Raw genomic sequence first — 26,176 nt, 5'->3', positions numbered from 1 at the left:
CCAGTGGTGGAATGTAAATAAGTATATCTACTCAAGTATTGCACTTAAGTACAAATACAATTGTACTTTACTTGAGTATTTCCATTTTATGTAACTTTCTACTTCTACTCCACTACATCTCAGAGATAAATATTGTACTTTTTACTGCACTACATTTATCTGACAGCTTTAGTTAATTCTCAGATTACAATCTTTTGTAAGAGCCTTCCTGTTCAGAGACATTTATTTTTGATTGCTGTGACAAACTGAAGGGTGTGTCTCTTTTGTGGGTTGAGAAAACACTCCTACTATATAGTAGACTATTTAAAAAAAAAAACTGTTGGGTGAGTTGGAAGATGCCTCATCACAAAGCAAACAACAGGACTGTTTTTCTTAGCTCATGAAAAGTTGACCACAAACATATGATGACCTTATATTATGCTATAAATTAAACTACCCAACAGTATATAAAGGAGTTAAAATAAGCACAACCTTAAACATCTACAGCAGTAAAATGCAACACACACATTAATTCAGCAGTAAGATTAATCTAAAAACATGATGTAATAGTAAAACATACTGCAGAATGAGCACTTTTACTAAGTAGCCTACACTTTGATGATAATAATTACATAATTCTACTTAAGTAAGGTTTTCAATGCAGGTATTTGACTTGTAGTGGAGTCTTTTCACAGTGTGGTATTAGGACTTTTACTTATGCATTCTTCCTGTTTTGTATTGCAACTGTTGCACATACATTTCCCTTTGGGATAAATAAGGTCTTATGATATTTTATAAGATTATTATTTGAGAACATTGCAGCTGACAAAGATAAGAGATAAGATAAGATATTCCTTTATTAGTCCCACAGTGGGGACATTTGCAGTGTACAGCAGCAAAGGGGATAGTGCAAAAAACAAGAAGCATCAGCTAACACAGTAAAAAAGAGCTAAACAAAATATAACAAAATATGAACCATTTAAATAGAAGGAAGTATACAAATAGGAGTAGTATATACAGTATTGACAATAAACAGACTATTAACAAAATTGCACAAGTGGAAAATGATATTGTGTCTTACATTAAAATAAAAAAAAGCAGTCAATGTAAAACACAAATCCATCTGCCTGTAATGGTAACCAAGATCTCCTGATATCCCTGCACAGAAGACAGGTCAGTAAATGTGTTTTTCTTCTGCCTTTACTGTAAAGGACGTGCAGGTCCTGCAGAAAGTCTCCTCAGCAATGACAACCTTTGTTTACATAAACAAAACTCCACTGTACAAAAAATTACCCGTTTGCACAGATAACTAGCTGAGTGTTAACGTACTGAACGAATATAGCTCATTACATGCCGGTTTATCGAGGTAAACATACCAGTAGAGCTATAAAACAGGTGTCAATTTGCATCAGGTGCAGCGTGTGACGTGTAGATCAACTTCAGTGATGTGTCGGTCGCGAACGAGTCAGTTTAAAGAGCCGGCTCTTTTAAGTGAACGATAAGAGCCGGCTCCCGTCCGAGAGACGTTTTTTTTTTCCTTTAATTATTTCAAGGCAGAATGATAGGACGATCTTCTCCGCGCCACGGGCACTCCATGCACTGACTGTGACTGAATGTTGTGTTAATGACGTCCGTGCGACCAATCAGGTGATGACAGACAAGGATCATACAGACTGATGACATCACATCACTCTGAACTGACTTTGCGGTAATAACATAAATCAGATAATAGTGTAGTGTAGTGTAGTGTCAGTAAAAGTGAGATTAGAGTATATTCCTCTTAGAGAACTTAAATCTATACCAGGCCAATAAAATGTAAATTATTAAACATTTCTAGGTCGCAACATGCGCAAATAGCACACAAGATGAGTGACAGTTGGAAACGAAGCAGCGTGTAAAATTATGATATTCTGGAAATTATAAGGTTTAGTATAATTATATTGAATAATTTAAGTGATATATGTGCACACATGCTGTAATCATAGGTCAAAACTGTGCTAAATGGGGCTGAATTATAAAAAGGCAGAAGTGGTAAAACGAAGAGCCGTTTGGGAGCTGAAAGAGCCGGCTCTTCTTGGTGAGCTGAGCCAAATGATCTGATTCACTAAAAAGAGCCGGAATTCCCATCACTGGTAGATCAACTGAGACTAAAGTCTCGTCTGAAATCACACATCTCGCGATAACTCATCCACATTCACGGTTCAAACACAGTAGAAGGTACGGTCCTTAAAGCTCACTACTACTATATGAGTTACCACGCTGTTCGTGTGCTAAAAGCTAGTTGGATCTCGTCACAAACAGAAACATTAGTGAAGCGTTGTTATCTTAACACGTTATTTAAGCCGCTCACTTTACTATCTCTGTTAGCTTTTGGCCTGTTTCTTTGCTAGGACGATGGAAGTTAGCTTGCTGCTAACCTTCAGGTTGCTCTGAGCTGCAGAGTTTATCAGAGTTTATCAGAGTTATGAGACCAAACATCTGCAGGTAAACTTTGTATGAATGTGGTAGACCGTGCAAAACACTTTGTTGAAAGCCATGCACCGTGTTGTTAAAGGTATAGTCATGTAAATAACACAGTTGCAAGCTTAATTTATCGATCAGCAAACAATTTCACTAATCATTTAATCGTTTATATTTCTCTGAGTTAAACTAAAGCCAAACACTGTTTCCAGCTTTTCAATAAAAATGTGTGAATTCCTTTTCTAACTTTTATACTATTAATTTGTGTTTTGGACCTACTTTCATAGACTACACTTGCTTGCTATGGAGGATGGAACCTGCCAAAATCAATCAATAAATCCGATAAATTAATAAATGTCATTAAATGTAATACAAATAATATTAAATATAAATATAGCCATTAATGAATTGATAAAATGTGATAAAATTTATATTTTTATTTTAATTTGCTTATTTATTTATTTATTTATTTATTTATCTTTGTATTCATTTATTTACTCTTGTTTAATTTTCCCTTTTATTTATTTTTATTATTTATTTTTTATTTATTTGATATAATTTCTTTAATGTAAGTATGTCATAAAAAAGTCATAGTATAGTATGTCCAAAATATAATTAAAAAAAAGTCATAGTATAGTATGTAAAAAAAATCAAAAGGTCATAGTATAGTATGTAAAAAAAAGATCTAAGTCATTGTATATCATGTCGAAAAAAAAGCAATAAAAAAAGTCATTGTATAGTATGTTGAAAGAAAAGTTAAAAAAAAAGTCATAGTATATGTTCAAAATATAAGAAAGTCATAAAAAGTCATTGTATAGTATGCCGAAAAAAGTAAAAAATTATAGTATAGCATGTTGGAAAAAAAGTTATAAAAAAAATCATAGTATAGTATCTCGAAAAAAGTAATCAATGTGAATATTTTCTTGTTCCTTTACTCCTCTATGACAGTAAACTGAATATCTTCGATTTGTGGACAAAACAAGACATTTAAGGACGTCATCTTGGGCTTTGGGAAACACTGATCCACATTTTTCGCATTTTATACATTTTATAGACGATTAATAATTAATAATTAAAAAACAATTAATCAATTAATTGAGAAAATAATCGACAATGAAAATAATCCTAAATTGCAGCCCTACATTGATTAGGTAGTAAAAGTTGTAAACTGAAATGCACAATTGTGGAGAAAAAAAAAGTGTATTGTACCTGTTTGTTTGTTTCTTCAGTCTTGTGCACTATAAACCTGTTTTAATAGAGAATGTATTTTCATTCCCTGCAGGAACAGGCGTGATCATTTGAGGAGAAGATGTCTCAGAAAGCAACAGAGAGGACCTCATCACTCGTCGCCCTTCGTTCAGATTCACATAAGCAGAGCATCCTGAGCAAATTCGACAAGCTCCGGAAAAGGGACCTCCTGTGTGACATCACTCTTGTTGTGGAAGACGTGCACTTCAAGGCGCACAAAGCCCTGCTGGCAGCCAGCAGCGAGTACTTCTCCCTCATGTTCACGGCAGAAGATCGGGTCAGTCAGTCGACCTACCGGCTGGATGGTATGGCAGCTAAGATGTTTGCAGCAGTGCTGGATTTCATCTACAGCGCCCAGGTGTCTGTGGAGGAGAGCGCCACAGAGCAGATTCTGGCCACGGCTCGTCTTATGGAGGTCAGCGACCTTGTCAAGGTGCTCACTGAACTCACACACTCTACTGCAGCGATTAGAGATGGGGAGGTAAAGGCAGATATCACCGAGGTGCCAGATCGGTCGAAACGCAAAAGAGGACGGCCAAAGAAGAATGTGCTTGTAACAGAGCTGGAGGGGAGAAGTGCTCCATGTGAGAGCTCAGAGGAGGGACTGGCTGCAGATATGGACTGTGTAGTGATGGAGTCACAAACTAAAGACGATGCACATTGTAACTCAGGAGCCAACGCAAGGAAGAGCAAACGCAAAATCAGGCCACCTGTGAAATACAAGAGCTACAAGGTGGACAGCGACACAGCAGGCAGTGAAGAGCCTGGGAAGAGAGGCAGGAAGAGGAAATACCCCGACACTGAGGCCAGATGTGAGGACTGTGGCAAAGTGTTCAAAAACCACCTCTTCTTAAAGATTCATCAGAGGACTCATACAGGTAAGCTGCCTTTTGAGTTATGATTTTAAAAAAGTCATAGTACAGTATGCCTTAAAAATGTAAAAAAGAAAAAAAAAAGTCATATAATAGTAAGTCATAAAAAAGTTTTTTTAAAAGTCATTGTATACTATGCCATAAAAATGTCAAAAAGTCAGTATGGTATGCCATAAAAAGTTTTTTTTTTTTTAAATCATAGCATAGTATGTCATAAAAAGTATAAGACGAAAAAGTAAGTACATAATATGCCATACAAATATCAATAAAATGGTTTAGTATATCATAAAAAAGTATAGTATTCCATACAAATTTCATAAAAAAGTTATAGTATGCCATGAAAGATGATGATGAAGGCATAGTATGTTATCTCATAAAAATGTCAAGTCATTGTACAGTGTGCCAGAAAGTGTCGAGAAAAGTCCTAGTGTAGCATGTCGAAAAAATAATTCATAGTATAGTGTATTGAAAAAAGTCATAGTATGCCGAAAAGTCATAAAAGTCATAGTATAGTATATTGAAAAAAATCCTAAAAGTCATAGTACAGTATGTCGAAAAAAACTAATTAAAAAGTCATAGTATAGCATGTTGAAAAAAATTTAAAAAGTCAGTTTATCATGTCGAGAAAAAAAAAGTCATAGTATAGTATGTTGAAATAGTTTATAAAAAATCATAGTATAGTATGTCGAAAAAATTAATTAAAAAGTCATAGTACAGTATGTCGAAAAAATCTATTAAAGTCATAGCATGTGGAAAAAACAATTTAAAACAGTCATAGTATAGTATGTCAAAAAATAATATGCCATAAAATTGGCATAAAGTCATACTATGTTATGTCATAAACTTCATAAAAATTGTATAGTATATCATAATATAAATTTAATTAAAAAAAGTCATAGTATGGTATGCCATAAAAAAAATAGACGCTTCCAACTGCAAACATTTATTTGGACTTATGTGTTACAGATTTAATCACATCACAGATGTTCGATTATATCAGGAAAAGGGAAAAGTGTGAAGTTGGAGTATCTGTCTCTCAACACTGATCAAATCAACCTCTGTGTTGCTACCCTGTAGGTGATACTGCATTCACTTCCTGTATTTCATCATTGTTTCTGCAGGAGAGAAGCCCTTTCGGTGCCTGGTTTGTGGAAAGGCTTTTACCCAGAAGCACACGCTGCTGGTTCACCAGCGCATGCACACCGGAGAAAAGCCGTTTGTCTGTACCGTCTGCTCCAAAGCGCTCTCCACCAAACACGCTCTACAAGAGCACATGAACCTCCATGAAGGTATCTGATCAACTTTATCAAGTTACTGTGTACTGTATATTATTTTCTGATGATTACCTTTCCCCCATCTTTAATGCATCCGTCAGAAATGTACATCAAATTAAATTCTGGAAACATTATTCTCTTTTAAGCGAGAAAATTCTAGGTTTGTTATTAGTCATATTTTGAATCTGAAAACTTTATTTTAAGTGTTAAAATGTATTCCCATTAATCAACAAAGTCTATAGTCTGTCAGTGTTTTGTTCTCTACTATAAATGATTTCTCTCTACCTGCATCCTTAGGAGACAAATCCTTCACCTGTGATAAATGTGGAAAGACCTTCACTCAGAGGAGGCAACTTAAGAGCCATTACAGAGTTCATACAGGTGAGAATCACTTCAACAGCAGCAGGTTCATTGTAATATAATCACTCTAAATGATTGATAATGTATTCCTTGTTCTTTTTTCTAAATTAAAGGCAAATCATTACCAGAATGTGCTCACTGTCAACACAAGTTTATGGACACGGCTCAGCTGAAGAAGCACCTGAGGACTCATACAGGTAGAGTCAGACAAGCTAGTGAAACTATACAGTACTGTGGATCTGTAATATGTGGAAGCAATTAATGACATTATTAATATCCTTACAGGTGAGAAGCCCTTCACCTGTGAGATTTGTGGGAAGTGTTTTACAGCCAAGAGCACGCTGCAGACTCACATCAGGATTCACAGGTGAGTTAATAAATACAACACAAGGTTCCATTTAACAGCTTTAATTGATTCAGACTCAACAGAGATCAACATAGGAGGAAGAAGTATTCAGATCCGTTAAGTAAAAGCACCAATACAACAGTGTAAAAATACGAATTATCAGAAAAATATATTTAAAGTATCAAATTACGAGGTTACAGGTTTTTTCAATGGAGTCTGGTGGCTTTGGTGAGAGAGATGGATACAATATCTTCAGTTCCCCGTCAGAAAGGGCTGTCTGACAGCAAAATAAAGCGGTGAAAATATTCTGAATACATCACTTAAACTGATATTGAATTTTTTTAGGTGGCTAAAATACGTTTTGCTGCCGTCCCCGTACATTGCTTGCTTCCGTGCAGTAACTCCGTTCTGCTTCTCCAAACTGGGGGCGTGCCGACCGTCATCTACTGTAGATAATATGACTATGTACCTCATACAAGCCCACTTCAAAACACCTGATCAAAATGTCTTTTTTCAGAGGAGAGAAGCCATACGACTGCGGCATCTGCAACAAATCCTTCTCTGACCCCAGCGCGAGACGACGACATGTCGCCTCTCACTCAGGGAAGAAACCCTTCACCTGCTCCTCCTGCAGCCTCTCATTTACCCGCCTGGACAATCTGAAAACACACACCAAATCCCACAACAAGGAAATGGCTGCGACAACAGACGCCTCATCAGATGTAGCGGACGCTGTGGCGGCACCACCAGAGGAGGTGCGTAACATCCTGCAGCTGCAGCAGTACCAGCTGCCCTCCAGCTCTGAACAGGAGATCCAGCTGGTGGTGACGGGAGACGTGGACAACATTAACTTTGTGCCGGGTCAGAACCAGGAGATCAGCATCATCACCGCAGAGGGGGAGACGACGGACTCGGCCCACTCCAGGCTCACCCTCCTCACCCAGTCGGCAGGAAACGTGCAGAATGTGGCGCTGGTCACTCAGGGCGGCGTGGTGGACCAGAGCCCTCACATTCAGACTATCAGTATGCTGGAGGGCCAAATGACGCACCAGCCTGAGCAGATGCACGTCATCACTCTGAGTAAAGAGGCGATGGAGCACCTACAGGCCCACCACGGTCCACCGCAGCCCCTTCACATCGCACAGCGACCCGTCCAGCAGCTGCAGGTGATGCACCAGCCGATCCAGCAGCTGGCTGTCACTCAGGACACGTCGCAGGGGCAGGTGAGCAGAGAGCAACACGGCCAGCAGGCCATTCACATCAGCAGCCAGAGCAGCCAGCCCATCTCCATCAGCCAGACCAGTGAGCAGATCTCCAGCCACCACATCCAGGGACAAACGTTTCAGATCCAGGCAGGCACCGTCTCCTACCTGTACACCACCGGGCTGCCGCAGGAGAGCTGAGTGGGGGCCAAATGCAGACTGATAACGCTGCTACGGTACATTAATTAATCTAAGACCAACAATACACAGCAGTAAAACTAAATATATGCAATTTGTAGAGTATAATGGTGCTACATGACGTTCATAAATATACTGGATAATAAAAATGCCTTGTTGAACAACAAATGATGATTATTATGTCTTAGTTCACACACAGTAACTCCTGAGATTCAATAGTGTATCAACATTTAGAAGAGAAAAACAGCTGCTAAAAAAGTTGGTGTTCCTACCCGGGGGTGAATCTCACAGGTCAGGTAACGATGTCTCAGCAGTCCGGACACGCAGTCGAGACGGATCCTGAAAGAACAACAAAGACTGATTTATCCAAGCGTTTTATGTTGGGCTGTCAATCAATTCAATTATTTAATAGCGATTAATCAAAAATGATCTGTTCAAAATGTACCTCAAAAGGAGATTTGTCAAGTATTCAATACTCTTATCAACATGGGAGTGGACAAATATGCTGCTTTATGCAAACATATGTACAGTATATATTTATTATTGGAAATTGATTAAGAACACAAAACAATGACAAATATTGTCCAGAAACCTCACAGGTACTGCATTTAGCATAAAAATATGCTCAAGTCATGTGCATCAAATCAACAACAGCTTTCAGTGTGTCAGTGTGCTGACTTGCCTATGACTTGCCCCAAACTGCATGTGATTGTCATAAAGTGGGCATTAAAGGGGAGACTCGTGGGTACCCATAGAACCCATTTTCATTCACATATCTTGAGGTCAGAGGTCAAGGGACCACCTTTGAAATTTTTTTCTCACCAAAATTTAGGGTAAGTGTGGAGCGTTATTTAACCTTCTCAACAAGCTAGTATGACATGGTTGGTACCAATAGATTCTTTAGGTTTTCTAGTTTCATATGATGCCCGCGAAAGCCTAAAAATTGCAAGTAAATTGAAACAAATTTGCGTTGTATATTTTCACACAAGCTATTTTTGTACATCATTAGTAATTTGTTGAGCTTAAAGTTCATTCCTGATGTTTGAAACTGTAGTTGACAAAATCTTAACAAGATCCCTTTTTGGAGCCGTTCTGGAGTTTAGAATCATGTCACATGATCTTACACAGTTGTCGTGAAATTGTAGATGTTTATATATTTTTAAAAGTTTAACATTTTGGTATGTGTACTTGTTTTTTTACTTTTTCGACATACTATACTATGACTTTTCTTTTTCGACATGCATACTATGGCTTTTTTTTAAATTTCCGACAAACTATACTATGACTTTTTCTTTTTTTGACATTCTATACAATGATTTTTTTTTTATTTATTCAACATACTATGACTTTTTTTTTATTTTTTCGACTTATTATACTATGACTTTTTTTCCGATATACTATACCTTTTTGACAAACTATACTATGACTTTTTTTCACTTTTTCTACAAACCATACTATGACTTTTTTTTTATTTTTTCGAACAAACTATACTATGACTTTTTTTTCATTTTTTCGAGAAAACCATACTATGACTTTTTATTTTTTCGAAAAAACTGACTTTTCTTACAAACTATACTGACTTTTTTTTCACTTTTTCGACATACTATATGACTTTTTTCATTTTTTCGATGTACTATACTATGACTTTTTTTTCAACATACTATACTATGACTTTTTTTCGACATACTATACTATGACTTTTTTTTTCACTTTTTCGAAAAACTATACTATGACTTTTTTTCATTTTTTCGACATACTATACTATGATTTTTTTTTTCATTTTTTCAACATACCATACTATGACTTTTTTCGACTTTTTTTTCGACAAACTATACTATGACTTTTTTTTCGACATACTATACTATGACTTTTTTTTCACTTTTTCGAAAAACTATACTATGACTTTTTTTCATTTTTTCGACATACTATACTATGATTTTTTTTTTCATTTTTTCAACATACCATACTATGACTTTTTTCGACTTTTTTTTCGACAAACTACTATGACTTTTTTTTCAACATACTATACTATGACTTTTTTTCGACATACTATACATTTTTTTCCGACATACTACACTATGACTTTTTTTTCGACATACTACACTGACTTTTTTTTCGACATACTACACTATGACTTTTTTTTCGACATACTATTCTATGACTTTTTTTTTACGTACTATACTATGCCTTTTTTTTCGACACAAGCTACTTTTTTTCATGAACTTTTTCAATATGCTATACTGACTTTTTCTTTTTTTTCCAGACATGCTATACTATGACTTTATTATTGCATTTTTTTATGACATACTATACTATGACTTTTTTATATTTTGAGCATGCCCTCTTCACCACACTTAACTACAGCACTTAGGAGTTCAAAATTTAGTTAAATTTTTTAAAATACACTGTGATTCTCAGGTTCACTCACTGCTTTACGTCTGTCCATTCTTGTGTAAGAGCGGCTCCTGGCTGTTTCTGCTCTCTGGTGTCGAGGCTCTGTAACAAAGTCCTGAAGTGTGGTGTAGTTTGTGAGGCTGCTGAGCTGCAAGGCAGACTGCTGCTGCTGACTGGCCCTGCGTAGACCTGAGACAGAAAAATAACAGAAACTGAGCTTTACTGCTCCACGCTGCAGGGTGAAAATACAATATATAATGGAATTTGAAATGTCATCACAAAAAGTTATGAGTTTCTGGATGACATGATGGTTTTAATTTTACTCCTGAACCGCATGAGCAGCTACAAATCAAGGTACATCTCACAAGAGATTACTTTTTGCAGATTATCATTTCACTGTTCTGAGATGAAAGTAAGACTAAAATATTGTGGTCAGTACAGTAACTGCTGAGGGACTTTGTAGTGCTCAGTCTGCTCACTGACAAAATGTAATAAGTCCTGCTTTGCCCTGTGATAGAACTGGGAGTGAAATGTTAGGTCAAATAATTTGAAGCAAATGGAATAACTCTCATGAAAGACAGTTAATCTGAGAAACTGACCAGTATCGAGAGGCACAAGGAGGCTCTATCATATAGTCTATCTCTGTTCATGTGTACCTGTTGTAGAAGTGCATCTGGAGAATGCTGCTTCCATGTCGTTCACCTGGTCCTGCAGTCTATCCACTCGCTGGAAGGCTTCTTGCTTGATGCCGAGCTCCTGTTGTAGCTGGCCCCTCACCTAGATCCACACAACAGGTGCAACAGAAAACATGTTAGAGGTATACTTTTTATTATTTGACCAGTTGGTTTGTTTACCACTTTGGTCCAGAATTAAATATTTGTTGAGAGTAATGTCTCTTTAACTTTTGGATGGATAGCCTTTAAATTTGGTACAGACATTCATGCCCCCCTCAGGATGAACATGTAATATCTTTGGTGATCACTTTCTTAAAATGAACAAACCATTAAAAACCCATTGGATTATCTGAAGAGTGCATCGTCACCAAGCTGAAAAAGGCCTTTTTTTGTTGAGCTCATGAAACAGTTTTAGAGTTACAGTTCATGGTTTTCACAGGACAACTTCGAGAAAAACACTCCTGTGCAGTCTGTAATTATTTGTGCACCAACACACACACATTGGTCAAATGAAGATAGTTTACAGACCTGTCTGATCTCTTTGGCACTGCGTTGTCGGTGTAACTGGTTCATCCTGCTGCCTCTGTCCAGCTGCTCGCTGAGCCCCCTGAGCTGTGTCTCTCGGTCTTCCATGTCGGCTCGCATTTGTTCCAGGCTTTGCACTCGATAGCTGTCCAGCTCCTGCCTGCTGCGGGCCTCCCGTGCAGACTGATGCCTGACCACCTGGAGCTCCTCAGTCTGTGTATCGGTGGGTATTTAGTTAAAAAACATCCAAGTTGCACTTGGCAAGCTTCATAGTTTCTTTGCCTCTCAGCGTTTGACATGATGACAATTTAAAATGTCTTTGCACACTTCACTGTAGAGTTTTATATGAATCTATAGGAGCAAAATGTTTAATGAGAGGGAACCCAGATGAAGACCTCACACCACCATAATGTGGTAGTTGCCTACAGTACTAAAATACTTCAAATACAGCAAATCTATTGTCATTTACAACTACACTTTGTTATTTAGGCTTACTGCAGCTGTTACAAACAACTTTGATGATTAATTGATTATAAAATGTGATTATTTTCTACTATTGTATGATAGTAATCTGATTATCTTTGAGTTTTGGACTGTTGGTCGGGCAAAACAATACATATAAATAAGTCATTATGGGCTTTGGGAAATTGGGATTTTTCACAATTTTCTGACATTTTATAGACCAACAATTAATCTATAAATCGCTAAAATAAGTAGTAGATTAATCGATAGTGAAAAGAATAATTTGTTGCAGACGTAAGTTCTGACAGCACAGCACATTTTTAGTATACACTCTTTCTAGGTGCATTTTAAAGATACTATTCCTGCGGCACTCTAATCACAAGTGCCCCAAATCCAAAAGTTTCCTTTGAGCTGTTAATGTTAAATATAAAACTTCGTCAAGACGTAAGAGAGAGAGAGATAGTACCTTTAAAGTCAGTATCATTTGAAGACACATACTTTCCTCCACAATAGGCTTAATTTATAGTGAATAAGTAGATAGTTCAGTTGTAAGAAACACTGTGGTTTTCAATGAATTGTTGTTTTACCTACATTTTTTAAACTTAGATTCTAGAAATCTGTGTGTAGGTTTTGCTCTACAATTGATGTTCATGTTTGAGCAGCAGTGAGGTGTGAATGAGACTTTACGTACCTTCCTACTGAGCAGCTTCTTGGTGCTGCTGCACTCGGCCTGACAGCGGATCAACACCGTCCTCACGACCTGCAGCTCCTCCTGCAGGATTACCACCTCCTCCTCTGATGTCATCTTCACTCTGAGGGCCTCGCTGCGACAGCTAACCTCCCTCTGGACAGAATGAAAAATGTTGAAAAAGTTTTATGTTAATTATATGGCAGTAGGATAAACACAAAAAGTTCAGACACAATGAAATAAAGATGGTTAAAAAAAAAAAAAAAATTCAGAAGGGGGGAGTATGGAGTGACAAATATTGCAAAGAAGCTATCTGATCAGTCAAAAGTATAATTTAATGCATAAATAAATAGATCAAAAATATAACGTATTGTAAGAAAAATACGATTTTATTGTCCTTCACTTCCAATCAGTTAATTAAATAAATAATAAAACAAAAAAGTATTTTAGACACAAAGTAAAAAAAACAAATAAAAAAAAACGTATAGTATACCATAAAAAACGTCAAAAGTTGTAGTATATTATGTCATAAAAATGTAATTTTAAAAAACCATAGTATAATATGCCAAGTAAAAAAAGAAAAATCAAGTCATAGTGTAGCATCCCTTAAAAATATCATGAAAAGATTAATAGTACAGTATGCATACTATGATATATAAGCAACAATGAAAATAAAAAAATTGAGGCATAAAATGTGAATTACATAATTGACCTAAGTGTGGTACAACTAAAAAAAGTTGAAAATAGAAAATATCCAGTAAAAGATAAATGAGAGCAAAATGAATTTTCTTTTTCAACTGATTGCAAAAGTTAAGGGGAAACATGAAGCTTGTGTTAATCAATTAAGCATATTTAACTATATTACTATAGATGTATTCAATTATGCTTTTGACATCATCAGATATTACAACAATAAAATGAGTCAAAGTTAACTTGATAAGAGTGTGTAATGAAAGGACACAACACAGCGCAAGAGCAAACACAAGCTTTTGATTCCTGGAGTTCTCTTAAACTCAACACACTGTTGTCTTCCTGCGGGGGGATGAATTTGATTTGTGAGTATTGAATATTCCTGCTGACCTGCTGAGTTTGAAGCAGCTGTCGGTGGAGTTTCTCCTGGTCGACCGCCTGCCTCCAGCAGCTCAGAGCCTTCTGTTTACAGAGCAGAGCAGTCAGCCGGCTGTTCTCCAGGCTCAAGTCATGGACGTCTTCTTTCTAACAAGACAGGTAGGGCACACTGGTGTGTTTAAAATGGTCATGAGCAGGAATTATAAAATAGTTTTGAACATGTTTCAAGGGGAAAAGGTTGACAGTCTTAACACATAAGCTACTTAGGGAGTTATTCTGTATTTTTAATCATCAAATAAATTCAATCAATAAATGTAAACATTCAATTCTTGCATGAAAAATGCTGTATTTTTGTTTTCCTCAACAAAATTGATAAGCTATTGTACATTATACATGCAAAGCCAAACCCCTGTTTCCTTTTGTAAGTCCAGATTCTTGCGCTCTCTGTCTTACGGTACCTTTAACTGTGTAAGCTCATCATTGTCTTTCGTGCAGCCGTACTTCTTCCTGAGTTTGATGATCCGGTCCACTCCTTCCCGTCTTATTCTGCTCACCATCTCACTCACATCCTGCTCCATCTGATGGTGGTACTCGTCAAGCTGGGCCTGAGATACAATGAGGACAAATACAACTTTTAACCAGCTCAAGGAATGAATTAGATTAAAATTAAGATGGAACCTGGGAATTGGACAAATGCAGCCACAAACAGCTGATATTTGATAGAGCAAATTTACTTTTAGAACGTCACCGTTTTAAAACATAGTCCTACATGTAGGAACGTTTTTAAAAAGTATGGATTACAGTATTAACAATGTAAAAAAATACTTTTAATAGAATGAGTTTTAACTAATTGAGCCACATGCACTGTAAAACCAGCAACACTCAGAGATGATATGATATGTCCTTCATTGCTGCAGATATTACACTTTTGTTTTGGGTAAAATGTTACAGATCAAATTTCCCACCTTTAGCTGGATGCAGGTGGAGAAGAGGTGTCGGACCAAAGGGTCGTAGCGTTCTTTGAATTTGAGACCGAGTTGCTCCTCCAGAGTTCTCTTCTCTTCTTCCAGATGAGCAACTCGTGCCTGCAGCGCTGACATCTCCAACATCATCCCACGACATACGACATCCACCTGTGGAACATAACATTGTTTATTTTTAGGAAGGCACTTGTTTGCCTTGATTTCAAGTTACAGCTGAGGCAGACGGGAATTCGGTGATACAGCGAGTTTAAAGGTTTTCTGTCATGAAGTGTTAGACAAGGGGAAATGCCAATTACAGTAGGACTCAATATGTTTTCATAATGACAAGGCATTGTCCAAATACTGTGCAATATTTCAAGGTAATCAATTGGTGAGATACAGACACTAGTTATTATTATTTATTTCCCTCTGCACTAACTGACCAGCATTGCATTCCTTGAGCCCTGCTACCATCGTGGCTTATGTGTGAGCAGCTCAGCACAAATCCCCAGAGTTCAGTATAAACCTCAGATTTAAGGATTTAAGTCACTTTATCTCACATTATTGTGATAGTACGATATGAGCCACATTTTGTAATGACAGTAGTTACCTCTTTGTGAGAGTTGCTTGTTTGAGAGTCTTCAAGATTCTTTAAATCCTGAGGTTAAAAATAGAAGAGTATCAGACAACATATTACAGAATAATACAGTCATGATTCAGTGAGTCGTCAATCTAATGAAAGTTATTACACATACGCAAAAATGTAAATAAATGATGTCTCCATAAGCAGCCAATAAAATACACTTTATTGTATGATGGGGTGATAATCCCCACATGTACCTGTTCTCTCTGATACAGGAGCTGAGTCTGCTGCTGCAGGATTTGTTCATAAAACTGCGAGTAAAGCAGAAAGCTGCGACGCTCTCGCTCCGTCAGAGAACAGCCGAGGTGAGTGAGACACTGCTGGAGGTGATCCTGAGAGACCGTCAGCTGAAGGAAAGAAACACCCAGGAGTCTTATTACTCAGCGTAGAAACTTCTGTACAGTGAATGTAACAAAACTGGAAAGCAAATGTAAGAGTATAGGAATACAGAGTACAATTTCTAGTTACCTCACTAAAACTGTAATTAGAGATTGAATCCAAGAGATTATTTTTTATCAGCAATACTTTGTTTACCATATTGGAGGAGTAAAGATAAGAAAAGGTGAAAAATTAAGGCGTATTAATTAAAGTACTTATATTTATAAAAGAAAATATTTTTCTATGTAAGAGAATACAATTGCAGCATGTTATTAGCAGGTATTTGCAGGAAGACATAGTGTAGTTATTGTGCATCATTTGGCCTACATTGTACCTGTCCGTCGGCCTCTTCAGCTCCCTCCATCAGCTGCTGGATGAACGTTTCCACAATCTGCGGCCGCTCAGGGGACAAACTGTACTTCAGTGGGGCTTTCTTCCACAGCTCTGACAACACACAGAAAGTCATTATTGTAACACCAATTCTATTATTTTTTGTTTTATATTAATGCAGTGCTTAAAGGTAGATTTAGTGTTTTCTTGATACCCGTAGGGAGGCCTGTGTCCTGTCGAGTTCGCTCTGAAACCACCAGCGTCAGCTCTCTGTTAATCTTCCTCTGCACCGCTCTGATCATGTCACACTCGGTGCTCTCCAGCAGTTTGTGAAGCTGAGTGGATGACAGTGTATTTTACAAGGTCATGAGGTTTTATTAAGAATACACAAGAGAATATTTGATGTAGTTAAGTAGTTGTACTGTACCTGCCAGGCTTTCACATCAACCTCTGAAGCTCCAGGGGGAGGCAGGAGAGACTGGCTGCCAGATATTAAGACCTCATAGTCCCGCTCCTTACCCATTTGTTGAGCCAGAGCTCTCATACTGGGGTAAAAGATTTCAGCTCTGTAAAAGAAGTACAGCCAATTTAAATATGGGATTAAATAGTGTATTTAAAACAATTACTCTTTTGGGTACCAGGCCTGGTCGCGGGGGCAACCAGTTCAGCAGGGTATTCCAGACATCTCTCTCCCCATCAACATTTGCATGCTCTTCCTGGGGGACCCCGAGGCGTTCCCAGGCCACACGAGATATATAATCTCTCCAGCGTGTTCTGGGTCTACCCCGGGGCCTCTTACCAGGTGGTAGTGCTCTGATATTTATCAACAAAGGCCAAGCAAACCTACATACAAGCTGTCTGAATGTTATAAAATCCTTCTCACAGTACCTGTAGAGTTTCACAAACTGCTGGTACAAACTGGGCGTCCTGAACGTTTCAGCACCAAAACGTCTTCGAGCCCAGCTCTCCTTGAACACCTGAAGCTGCTTCGTCAGCAGGAGGAAACCTTTCAGCACAGACTGGACTCTGACTGGATCCTGAAGAGGAACTGTCACACAAGTCTTCTTCGTTTCTTCTACAGCTTTCTAAAACAAAGACAAAACATGGTTACATAATGTGACCTACAATAATAATAACTGTGCGGGTTTATAGCCATAAGCAGCCTTGTAGATACATTAAAGTAATTATTTACAGTTTGCATTTACAGATAATTAAAGCTTGTCTCGTTTGCCTGCCTAATCATGAATTTGCAACTAATAAAACAGTATTTTACTTCATCAGGCTTTCCATCGTGCAGAAGGTCATCCCTGTTGCCATGGAGACAAACAGGCTCTGCCTCTCTTCCACTGTTCAGGACGTCCTCCATGAGCAGCGACACACCGAGGATTGCTGCATTGGCCTGCAGTCTGCTGCGATCACTCAGACCACTCAGACACAGCTGCAGACAAACACAACTCATCTGTATTATTATCTTTAGTAGACCTTGTTTGTTTATCTCTCCATAAAGACATACAATTAATACGAGGTGTTTTTAATCTCTCTAAGTCACCTTCCAATAGATGCAGTTCAATGTTTCAGATAACATTTGAAGTTAAATCAATTTGAGAATCCAAAAATATTAATTAAAAAGCAAAGTAAAGGTAAAACCAGGTTACATCCATGTCTGTCCAAAATGTCATCACTTCATCATTTTATCCTGTTAGACATTTGTGTGAAATAGAACTTAAATTATTGAGCTATCGCACAAACGTGTTTTTGAGGTCACAATGACCTTTGACCACCAAATTCTGATCAGTTCATCATCTTTAAGTCCAAGTGAACGTTTGTGCCAAATTTGAAGAAATTCCCTCCAGGTGTTCCTGAGATATCGCGTTCACAAGAATGGAACGGACGGACGTACGACAACCCAAAAGCATAATGAAAAATACAAAAATATATTAAAGATATATATATAAAATGTAAAAAGGGTAATGTGCTCAGCGAGCTTCATAACAACCATTCTGTTAGATGATGAGATATCTTGTGTACAACATTGGCAATTTGTCCTGAGGGGTATAAGCTTCGCTAATGGTAAGTGTTCTTCATCATCATCTAGGGAGTGTGATTGTGTGTTTATTTCAAAGCAATCTGTGTGCTAGAATTTAATATTTGTTGTGTACATGTTTTGTCCTGATAATAGTGGTAAAGGGTGTCATCAGGTATCATCTGGGGACTCAGAATATTTTCCTCAAATGTCATAGCAATGTAGTCAATGAAGAAACTTTACATTGCCATCCTTAGGTCACACTATTAAGAGATAAAAAACATACTAACCTGCATGCAATATTCGATGGGAGGGACGTCCCAAACATCCAGAGGGAACAATCCATGACAGGCTATGAAACTTCTCCATGGAAACATCTTCTGTGCCTGCAGAGGAAACATCATGAGGCAAATATAATGAAATAGATTTCCTCTCATTTTGACATGTAGTATTTATACTTTAAACTGATATATGATATTAAAAACTAACCTGACAGCCTCGAGTCTCTAGAGGTGGAGGCACAGGCAGCGTGAGACTGAACACATTAGTCTGGATACTGTCGCTCATCGGGGGGAGAGCGGTCAACATGTTGTCACTCACACTCTGGTAAGAAGCAACATCACCAGAGGAGAGGAACACCTCCCTGAAACATGACAGAAAGGGGAAAGTCTGACCATTTAATATTTGTCCTTTATTAGAATAGTAAAGAGAAGACAAGAAATGTGATGTTTGTGTTTCATGGTCTGCGCCTTAACCCCTAGGCCACCAGGGCACCCAAACAGTATTACATTTCATGCAATATCAGGTGTTAAAAACTGACCAAACATCAACCAACGATTTAATAATAATGTTCATTACTACTTTGTTACTACCAGGTTTTGTATAAAGTTCAATTGGGAAACTTTAGGTTGCCCTGAGCAAGAAGGAAGTGGGATGATATGAAGCTAAATTTGGACTCCTTTTGAATTTTTTTTATGGCCTGGAAGAGAGACACGTCTTTTTGTGAATGATTACTGTGGAAAATCGCAAATCCATTAATGCTCCAAAAGTCCATAAGTAGCACAGCCAAAGGGACAGTTGACATGCTAGCATAACAAAACAAACCACCAACAAGAAAGCAAAATATGAAAATGGATCAGCAATTGCAGAAGTCTCTCTTAGTCGATTAGTCAACTAATCAGTTGTTTTGGTTTTAGTCACCTAAGATGTTTTTAGTTAATTAATCATTTTTTATGCTTTCTTCGTGCTGAATGACTTATTTCCAAGAAACTTACGAGCCTATCTCTGGTAAACACAAGATTGAAAGTGGTGCTTTTGTGTGATTCTTTGTGGAGAAACTCAGTTTAACAGATCTGTCGATTAAATCAACTAATCTATTTGTCGTCAAAATCGTATGAGTGTCAGTCGACCAAGAATTTCTTTGGTCGAGGACAGCCCTATGCACAAGTGCTTTTAAATAATGTGTGATAGAAAGTCAGTGAGGGCAGAGAGAGAGATGAAACATGGCTCAACTCCATGATGAAGTGCGTTTACTCCTCACTGACCTGATGAGGTGTCTCACAGCGGTGTCAAACTGCAGGAGGACGACCTGCCTGCGCAGCTGCAGCAGACGGCCGACCGACTCTGGGCTGCTGGGATCAGACAGACGGTCGACCTGACGCTGGATCTCCAGCAGCTCTGCTCCTGTACAGCACAAAGGGTCACAGTGATAAGAATAAAAAGAATACGCAAACATTTTTTACTATTAGTACTAATATTTACAAATGGGCAGGTGTGATGCTTTGTTAACAAGATCCACCTACCGATGCCTTCAGCGCCGCCCCAGTCAGCTGCAAGTGAACCCGATGTTTCCTGTCCTCTTCTGCAGTTACCAGAGTTTTCTGTGTTTCCCAATCGGGAGAAACTAACCAGGTAATAAATGATGTCATGAAGAGCTGAAACTATCTGCAGAGTGTGATGGAGAGCTGCGACACACACCTGTTAAATTCAGAGCAAATTATTGAGAAGAAAATAAAAGACATTTGTGTGGTTTATAACATTTGACCCAGGAGGACAAAAGCAAGCACTAAAATACTACAAAACAAACACATCTCTGCATTCAAACTAATTCATGGTCTTGAGAAAAGCGTGAAAGTGAAAGCAGCTAAATTCATCATATGTTGTGCTGCTGTATTAATAGTCTCAAATATGAGTTTAAGCGTCTCACCGAAACACTTTTGAACACGTGTAGCACTTCAGAGAAGTGGGGGATGTACCACAAGTTGAGGACAGTTTTGCCGTCTGCAGACAGTAACTGCTGGGGCCGACACTGAAAGGTCCTATTTGGAGAGAAAGGTGTGATCAATCTCTCAGAAACCGTAAAAACATAAATGTATTGTTAGTGTACGTAAACAGACAAATACGATGAATATGTGTGGAGATTGTCTGGTGTAGTACCCTTTGGGTTACATATTTAATAGGGTGTTCATTATAGAAGCTTTCAGCCTGTTGGTATGTTTATGGGTGTGTTAAAACCATTTTCAAACATTTTAACCTGGCAACAATCTGACTGGGTCTGTTTAAATTAATCTGGGCTTTGGAGTCCGTGTGCAAGCGTTGCTCTTTTCATCAGTGAATACAGTTATTCTTCTATTTTGCACATTAATAACACATAAAATTCAAGCTGGTTGTACCTGGGGTCGGGGCAAAGGTTAACTCCTGAATCCAAAATGACTTTGGGCTCGTTTGCTTTTCCAATCATGAAGTGGGACTGACGGATGGAGGGGATGTCGTCCAAAAGGAAGGTTAGACTGTGGTAATATGCCACAATCTGTGCTCTCACACAATACTGAGATATCTGTGTGCTGAATCTGAGGAGAAACACACAGATTTACCTCCAACATGCTCTTATCTAGAGTGACTTATAGAGAAAAACCTGTCCTGTCTTGTATCTAAAGGAATGATTTTCATGGACATACTTCTTGAGAAAGTCGATTATGAGGCTCCTTTTGATCTTTGCTGCTTCCTCCTGCGGTGTGAGAGAAATTAATTTTACTTCACGGGCAGCCAATCACACTTATCATCCTGCTCAGTGACTGTGTGCAACTCACTGCGGTTTTTATAAGACCCCCCACGGCCTGTTTCTTCTTCACAAATGAATTCAGCATCTCGTCACGCAGACCCACTTTTTCCAGCTGGATGGACACGAAAGCTTCCATCAGCCTGGAGTAACAAACAAGACTGTTTATTAAAGAGCCAGCACTAAAGCGCCGTTAATCATCGCCAGATTAATTTGTTCTTCAAGTGGGGACAATTACCTCTCCTTGTCAGTGGTGGGAGTTCTTGCTGAGCCTTTGGAGGGTGGAGAGTTTGATTTTTCCTGCAGGGTGTTGGTGTTGCTTCCAGGTTTGGAGTCCAATTTCACATCTTTATCAGAATGACGAGCGACTTCACTCTGAGAATAAATTGGAAAACAAACTAAAATATTTGAACAGCAGTTTATTTATGTGTGAACAATACCAGTGGTGGAAGGAGTATTCAGATCCTTTACTTAAGTAAAAGTAGCAATACATAAATGTAAAAATACTCCATTACAAGGAATAGTCCTGCATTACACAAGATGAATCTGAGGGGTCCTGAGATGATTAATGTGAAAGGAAAGAATATAAAAAACGAGGGTTATGCTCCCAGTTTGGAGAAGCAGACAGGAGTACCGGCACGGAAGCTGCCCTTCAATCTTAATCTGAAGAGTAACTGTCTGTCAGATAAATGTAGTGTCGTAAAAAGTACAATATTCCCCTCTGAAATGTAGTGAATTAGAAGTACTTGTACTTAGGTAAATGTACTTAGTTATTTTCCATCACTGAACAAATACAAACCTGAGCTGAAGACGTCACACTCTCTGCCCAGTGACAAAGACAAACCAGCTTCACAGCACTTATCAAAGCGTTTTTATGTGTAACCTGACAGGCCAGAGTCACCTGGAGGTTTTCTATGCTCCGTTTGTTCATAAGCTGTGAAGAGATAAGAAGACAAATACATTCAGTCAGTAATAGCTTAATCATTGGCTAATAAACTCCATTATTTGATCTGAACTTACATGAATAACTGCCTCCTCTGAGCTGAAGCTAAACCTCCCGATCTGGTTCTCGTCCAGTTCCTGGATGCTCAGAGGCAGGTGGGACGGGGTGAACCTGCAGCAGACAGCGCACTTTAATTCCCTTTCAAACATACTTCACTGCTCTTGTAGAAAAGCAGAAATAATTGAGCACATGTGGAGAGGCAGGGCATGCATGTCCGCCTGCAAGACACATCCTAACATCTGCTTCATATTAGTAAAGAACACGTTGCAGGTACAGCTTCTGGATGATCAGCCACAGTGTAGTTATTTACCTGTCTACAGAGATGTCATCTTCCAATATCGCTGTGATAAAAACAGGCCTCTGCTCGGCTTTGTCTTTCTGCTCAGCGACTTCAAACTGAACCGGCCTCAGATAAAGATGGAACTCATCGAAGCCGAGCTCTGACGCCACGTTTCTGTACAACCTGTGAAGAATTACTGAATGTTACAGTCTGACGTGACACTGAACTGGACTAGAGCTGCAACGATTAATCGATTAGTTGTTTTTAAGAAAAGAAATTCTCTGATTCCAGCTTCTTAAATGTGAATATTTACGGTTTCTTTACTCCTCTATGATATGATATTTTATCTAATTGTTGTAGAAAGTTATGATTCTATAATCGTATTTCTGTCAAATTCTGATTTGTGGTTTATTTTGTGCTCTCTGTTGTTGCTCGTCTGTATCTCAGTATTATTGATGCCTCTCTTGGCAGCGAGGTAAGATTTTTATTCAGAATTTTATACTGAGAATGTAAAAACAAATGCGCGTGTCACTTTGAAATTCCCCTTTTCCCCTGGTGTAAGTGTGTTATCTTAACTGTGCCAGATGTGCGGTCTCTGAGGCTGACTCCAGCAAACGATGGCGGATGGTGACAAGCTCCAGCAGCTTGGAGAAAGTTTCCACAGCATACAATTGTTTCTCTCTTCCCTGCGTCATGTCCTTCATCTCCGCAGATCTTACTAACGACAGCCCCACCTTCTGGACCAAAATCGGGTCCTCAAAAAACAGATCTGAGAACAACTGACAGAGGAGAAAAATAAGTTATTTGCTTCATTATTGTTTGTAAATTGATTTAAATAGATTCTCAATAAAAAAGAAGAACCTACATCCTTCTGTATCTGAGAGCTGTAGGAGGCTCCGGGTGAAGCCAGGTGGTTCCAGCTCTGCAGGGCCTGCTGCAGGAGCTTCTGTCGCAGCATGAGCGTCTCAGTGATGCTCGTGGCTCGGTGCAGCTGACAGAGCTCTGAGTGAGCCTGAACTAAGCTGTGATAGACTGCAGAAGCCAGACAGAGGGACGGATGAACCTCCAGGAGGAATGTGTTCATTAGTGCAGGGCTGCAAACACAAGAGGGGGAACATGGAGGTATTAAGACAACAAAATATAGATTAAGAAAGATACCAAATACATTTAGACTTCTGTATTTACTTGCCTGCTGCCTCCAAGTGAGACCAGATGTTTGGGAATGTATTTTGGTGGAAGGCCAAAGTCATGAACGGAGCCTTTGCGGTCGTCCCTCCAGATGCGTTGGAGGTACTGCCGCTGTTTTTCAATCTGATGAGACGAACAACACAATCTGTCACAACATGCAAGCTAAAGATGACACTAATAGGCAAGACAAAACTAAATAAGGTGTATTAGTATCAAAGAAGAAATTTACACATTGAGATTGGTTTGAAAAATGTCCATCACAACTTCCCAGAGCCCAAAATGAAGTCTTTAAATTGCTTGTATTGTTTGACTAACAGTTCAAAACCAAACAAGATTTCATTGACGATAATATATGACGAAGATATGGGCAAATCAGAATATTTGAGAAGCTGGAACCAGCAAATATTTGACTGAAGCTATTAATTGATTATCAAAATAGTTGCTGATTAAATTTCGTTCAATTTACTAACTGTTGCATTTCTAATTCAATACGTTTGTATTCTGCATATTCACATATTAACATAATCCTTTACAGACTTTGCGTTTTCACCTGAGTGTCCAAAATGTCTCTGATCAGCTGCTGGTGGCTTCGCAGGCAGCTGATCTCAGCTCTGTAGGCCTGAACAAAGTAATCCTGGTTCAGGTCCAGTTGTGGTCTACTGTGCATGATGTCAGTAATGACTTGAGCCAACGCAAACCTCTCCTCAGTCCCTGCTGCATGCTGGTAGGCCTCGAAGTAACAGTTCAAGAGCTGGAGAACAAGGATAAACCAAAACAGCTTGTTGATTTATGAACCTGACTCATAAAAATTTGAAATTAAACAGACAAATACATATTTCCAGTTAAGAAATATGAAGAAAGACATCAAAACTCATTCATTAAAATTATTTCATCTAAAATTTGGTCCTAAAAAATGCAATCAAATTTACTAAAAGTGCTTTAAAAGGTGTAGAAATACTGTACATTCAGTGACTGATCATACGAAGCAACTAAGTAAATGAGAAGACAGCCAATAAAGAGACGTGAAAAGCCAAAGAACACGTCCATAGTCTTCATCTTAATCACTGTACCTGAACTTTGCTCTCCAAAAACTCCGTCTCACATGTCCACAAGTCAAGCAGCACTGCAACACGGTCCACATCTGTCCTGGCCCGGGTGTGGATGTCTGCTGTCGAGGTGGCGGCTGTCTCTGCATTTCCCATTTTCTTAATCGTGTCTCTCTGGATGAAGCGTGAGCCGACTAGAAGAAGCTCGTCCTCCAGCTCCTCCAGGTCCTTCAGAGCAGCGTCGTACACAATGTAAAACCCCCTCTGGTCCTGAGTGTGGACGAACCGCTCCTCTGCGCTGTAGAAATCATGAAGGTTCTCCACCTCTGCAAACTCCATGAACTCTGAGCAATGGACCTGTGATAAGAAGAAGTCACATTCTGTATACATGCAAACAGGAAAGATCATAAACAGATGAACATTTCTGCACCTTTTAGAGAAGCTTTGGAGGTTGAAACTAAGAAGCTGGAAACTGTTAAATTGTATTTCTGTTTCCATAAATGCATAGCAGATAGATTTACCAGTCAAACATGTTTTCAGGAATCAGCTGCTGTGTACTTTCACGTGTTCTTACCTTACAGTCAACAGGAGTGTTGTGGCTGTACTGGTGCGAACCGAGACCTCCTGCCTCCCCTCTTCCTCCTCTGGCTGCGTTCATCCAGCCTGTCTCCTCCGCTGTGCTGCACAGCTCTCCTTCCTCCAGCTGCAGACCTGCCAGGTCAAAGGTCAAAGTCCTCTCCACAGAGCGCAGGTAGTTCAGCAACCCAAGAGAGATACGCTGTGGACGGGGGAAGTTAAGATAAACGTACCTATAACATCCAGTAACATCTAAGCTACATCAAAACGTGTTACCGTTTGCCTCACCTGGAGCTGTCTGAGTTTGAGATGACGCAGGTGAATCAGAGACAGGTAAGCTCCTCTGGTTACGATGGGATCTGAGGTTGCTTCCTCTAAACTATCATCCAGACTCAGGAGCTGCAGGCTGTCCTCGAAGGAGCAGCTGTGTTTTAAAAGGGGGAACAAAGGCACAAGAAATCTGAATATTCCTGTGATTTTTGCATCCAAGGTGAGTGAAAAGTAGCTCATGTCAGGACTTTCATGAATTTATCAAGAGGTCAAATAAAGACCTAGAAAATATTAGAAAATAAAGACAAATTCTTATCACAAAAGGCCATGTTAACATCTTTTTGCTTATTTTGTCTAAACTACAGTTTAACTAACCCAAAACAATTAAATATAGAATGATGAGCTTCACATTTTTTAGCATTTTTAGTGATTAAAAACAATAAATTCATTATCAAACAAACTCATAACGTAGCAATGTTCTCTGCTCAAGTAATACACACCTTTCAATTGTTGCGCTTGAGGTTTGACTCTTTAAACTCTGCTTATCGTAGCTTACTCTGCCTCTAGATCTGGTCGACTGATCATGTGTTTCCTAAAAAGAAAAATGTTGCTTTTAAAAAATGTTAATTAAAATTAAAAATTGTCTTCCAAGAGAGGGTTTTTCCCCAC

The 26,176-nt window shown here is 38.6% G+C and overlaps 2 protein-coding genes across 3 annotated transcripts; one reads left to right on the top strand and one right to left on the bottom strand.

The window, feature by feature from the left end:
• Positions 1-2,062: 2,062 nt before the first annotated feature.
• On the top strand, positions 2,063-8,107 carry zbtb24 (zinc finger and BTB domain containing 24). Of its 2 annotated transcripts, none has more exons than XM_074660173.1 (7): positions 2,063-2,196; positions 3,722-4,565; positions 5,681-5,848; positions 6,131-6,214; positions 6,307-6,390; positions 6,479-6,560; positions 7,057-8,107. In XM_074660173.1, exons 2-7 carry the CDS (start codon positions 3,749-3,751, stop codon positions 7,940-7,942), a joined length of 2,121 nt encoding a protein of 706 aa, XP_074516274.1. In that variant the 5' UTR covers positions 2,063-2,196; positions 3,722-3,748; the 3' UTR covers positions 7,943-8,107. The 2 variants fall into 2 exon arrangements, with proteins under 2 accessions (XP_074516274.1, XP_074516273.1); XM_074660172.1 differs by lacking the exon at positions 2,063-2,196 and adding an exon at positions 2,205-2,463.
• LOC141784052 (coiled-coil domain-containing protein 162-like) lies at positions 7,812-26,095 on the bottom strand. The gene is made up of 36 exons (XM_074661733.1): positions 26,008-26,095; positions 25,526-25,661; positions 25,236-25,439; positions 24,686-25,018; positions 24,166-24,366; positions 23,617-23,738; positions 23,293-23,521; positions 23,004-23,206; positions 22,458-22,610; positions 22,165-22,258; positions 21,944-22,078; positions 21,383-21,519; positions 21,176-21,287; positions 21,044-21,093; positions 20,759-20,935; positions 20,293-20,404; positions 19,889-20,063; positions 19,631-19,769; positions 18,576-18,729; positions 18,377-18,472; positions 17,337-17,501; positions 16,952-17,148; positions 16,491-16,629; positions 16,278-16,398; positions 16,068-16,177; positions 15,553-15,702; positions 15,323-15,370; positions 14,716-14,883; positions 14,209-14,355; positions 13,763-13,897; positions 12,686-12,838; positions 11,536-11,745; positions 10,990-11,110; positions 10,368-10,522; positions 8,212-8,278; positions 7,812-7,938 (listed from the first exon to the last, which is right to left on the bottom strand). Exons 3-35 carry the CDS (start codon positions 25,317-25,319, stop codon positions 8,225-8,227), a joined length of 4,779 nt encoding a protein of 1,592 aa, XP_074517834.1. The 5' UTR covers positions 25,320-25,439; positions 25,526-25,661; positions 26,008-26,095; the 3' UTR covers positions 7,812-7,938; positions 8,212-8,224.
• Positions 26,096-26,176: the final 81 nt, after the last annotated feature.

The sequence above is a fragment of the Sebastes fasciatus genome, chromosome 15 (genome assembly GCF_043250625.1).
Source record: "Sebastes fasciatus isolate fSebFas1 chromosome 15, fSebFas1.pri, whole genome shotgun sequence".
NCBI classification, from domain to species: Eukaryota; Metazoa; Chordata; class Actinopteri; order Perciformes; family Sebastidae; genus Sebastes; species Sebastes fasciatus.
Note: the sequence above shows the minus strand (reverse complement) of the source record. Positions and strands in the feature narration are given on the sequence as shown.

Excerpts from the sequence above, each read along its gene's own strand:
- LOC141784052 (XM_074661733.1), bottom strand. The coding sequence starts at position 25,319 with ATGAACGCAGCCAGAGGAGGAAGAGGGGAGGCAGGAGGTCTCGGTTCG. Across the intron at positions 22,611-23,003 it reads GAGACCGCACATCTGGCACA|GTTGTACAGAAACGTGGCGT; the intron begins GTTAAGATAACA and ends AATTCTTCACAG. Across the intron at positions 20,405-20,758 it reads AACCTTTGCCCCGACCCCAG|GACCTTTCAGTGTCGGCCCC; the intron begins GTACAACCAGCT and ends CTCTCCAAATAG.
- zbtb24 (XM_074660173.1), top strand. The coding sequence starts at position 3,749 with ATGTCTCAGAAAGCAACAGAGAGGACCTCATCACTCGTCGCCCTTCGT. Across the intron at positions 4,566-5,680 it reads TCATCAGAGGACTCATACAG|GAGAGAAGCCCTTTCGGTGC; the intron begins GTAAGCTGCCTT and ends TTGTTTCTGCAG. Across the intron at positions 6,561-7,056 it reads ACTCACATCAGGATTCACAG|AGGAGAGAAGCCATACGACT; the intron begins GTGAGTTAATAA and ends GTCTTTTTTCAG.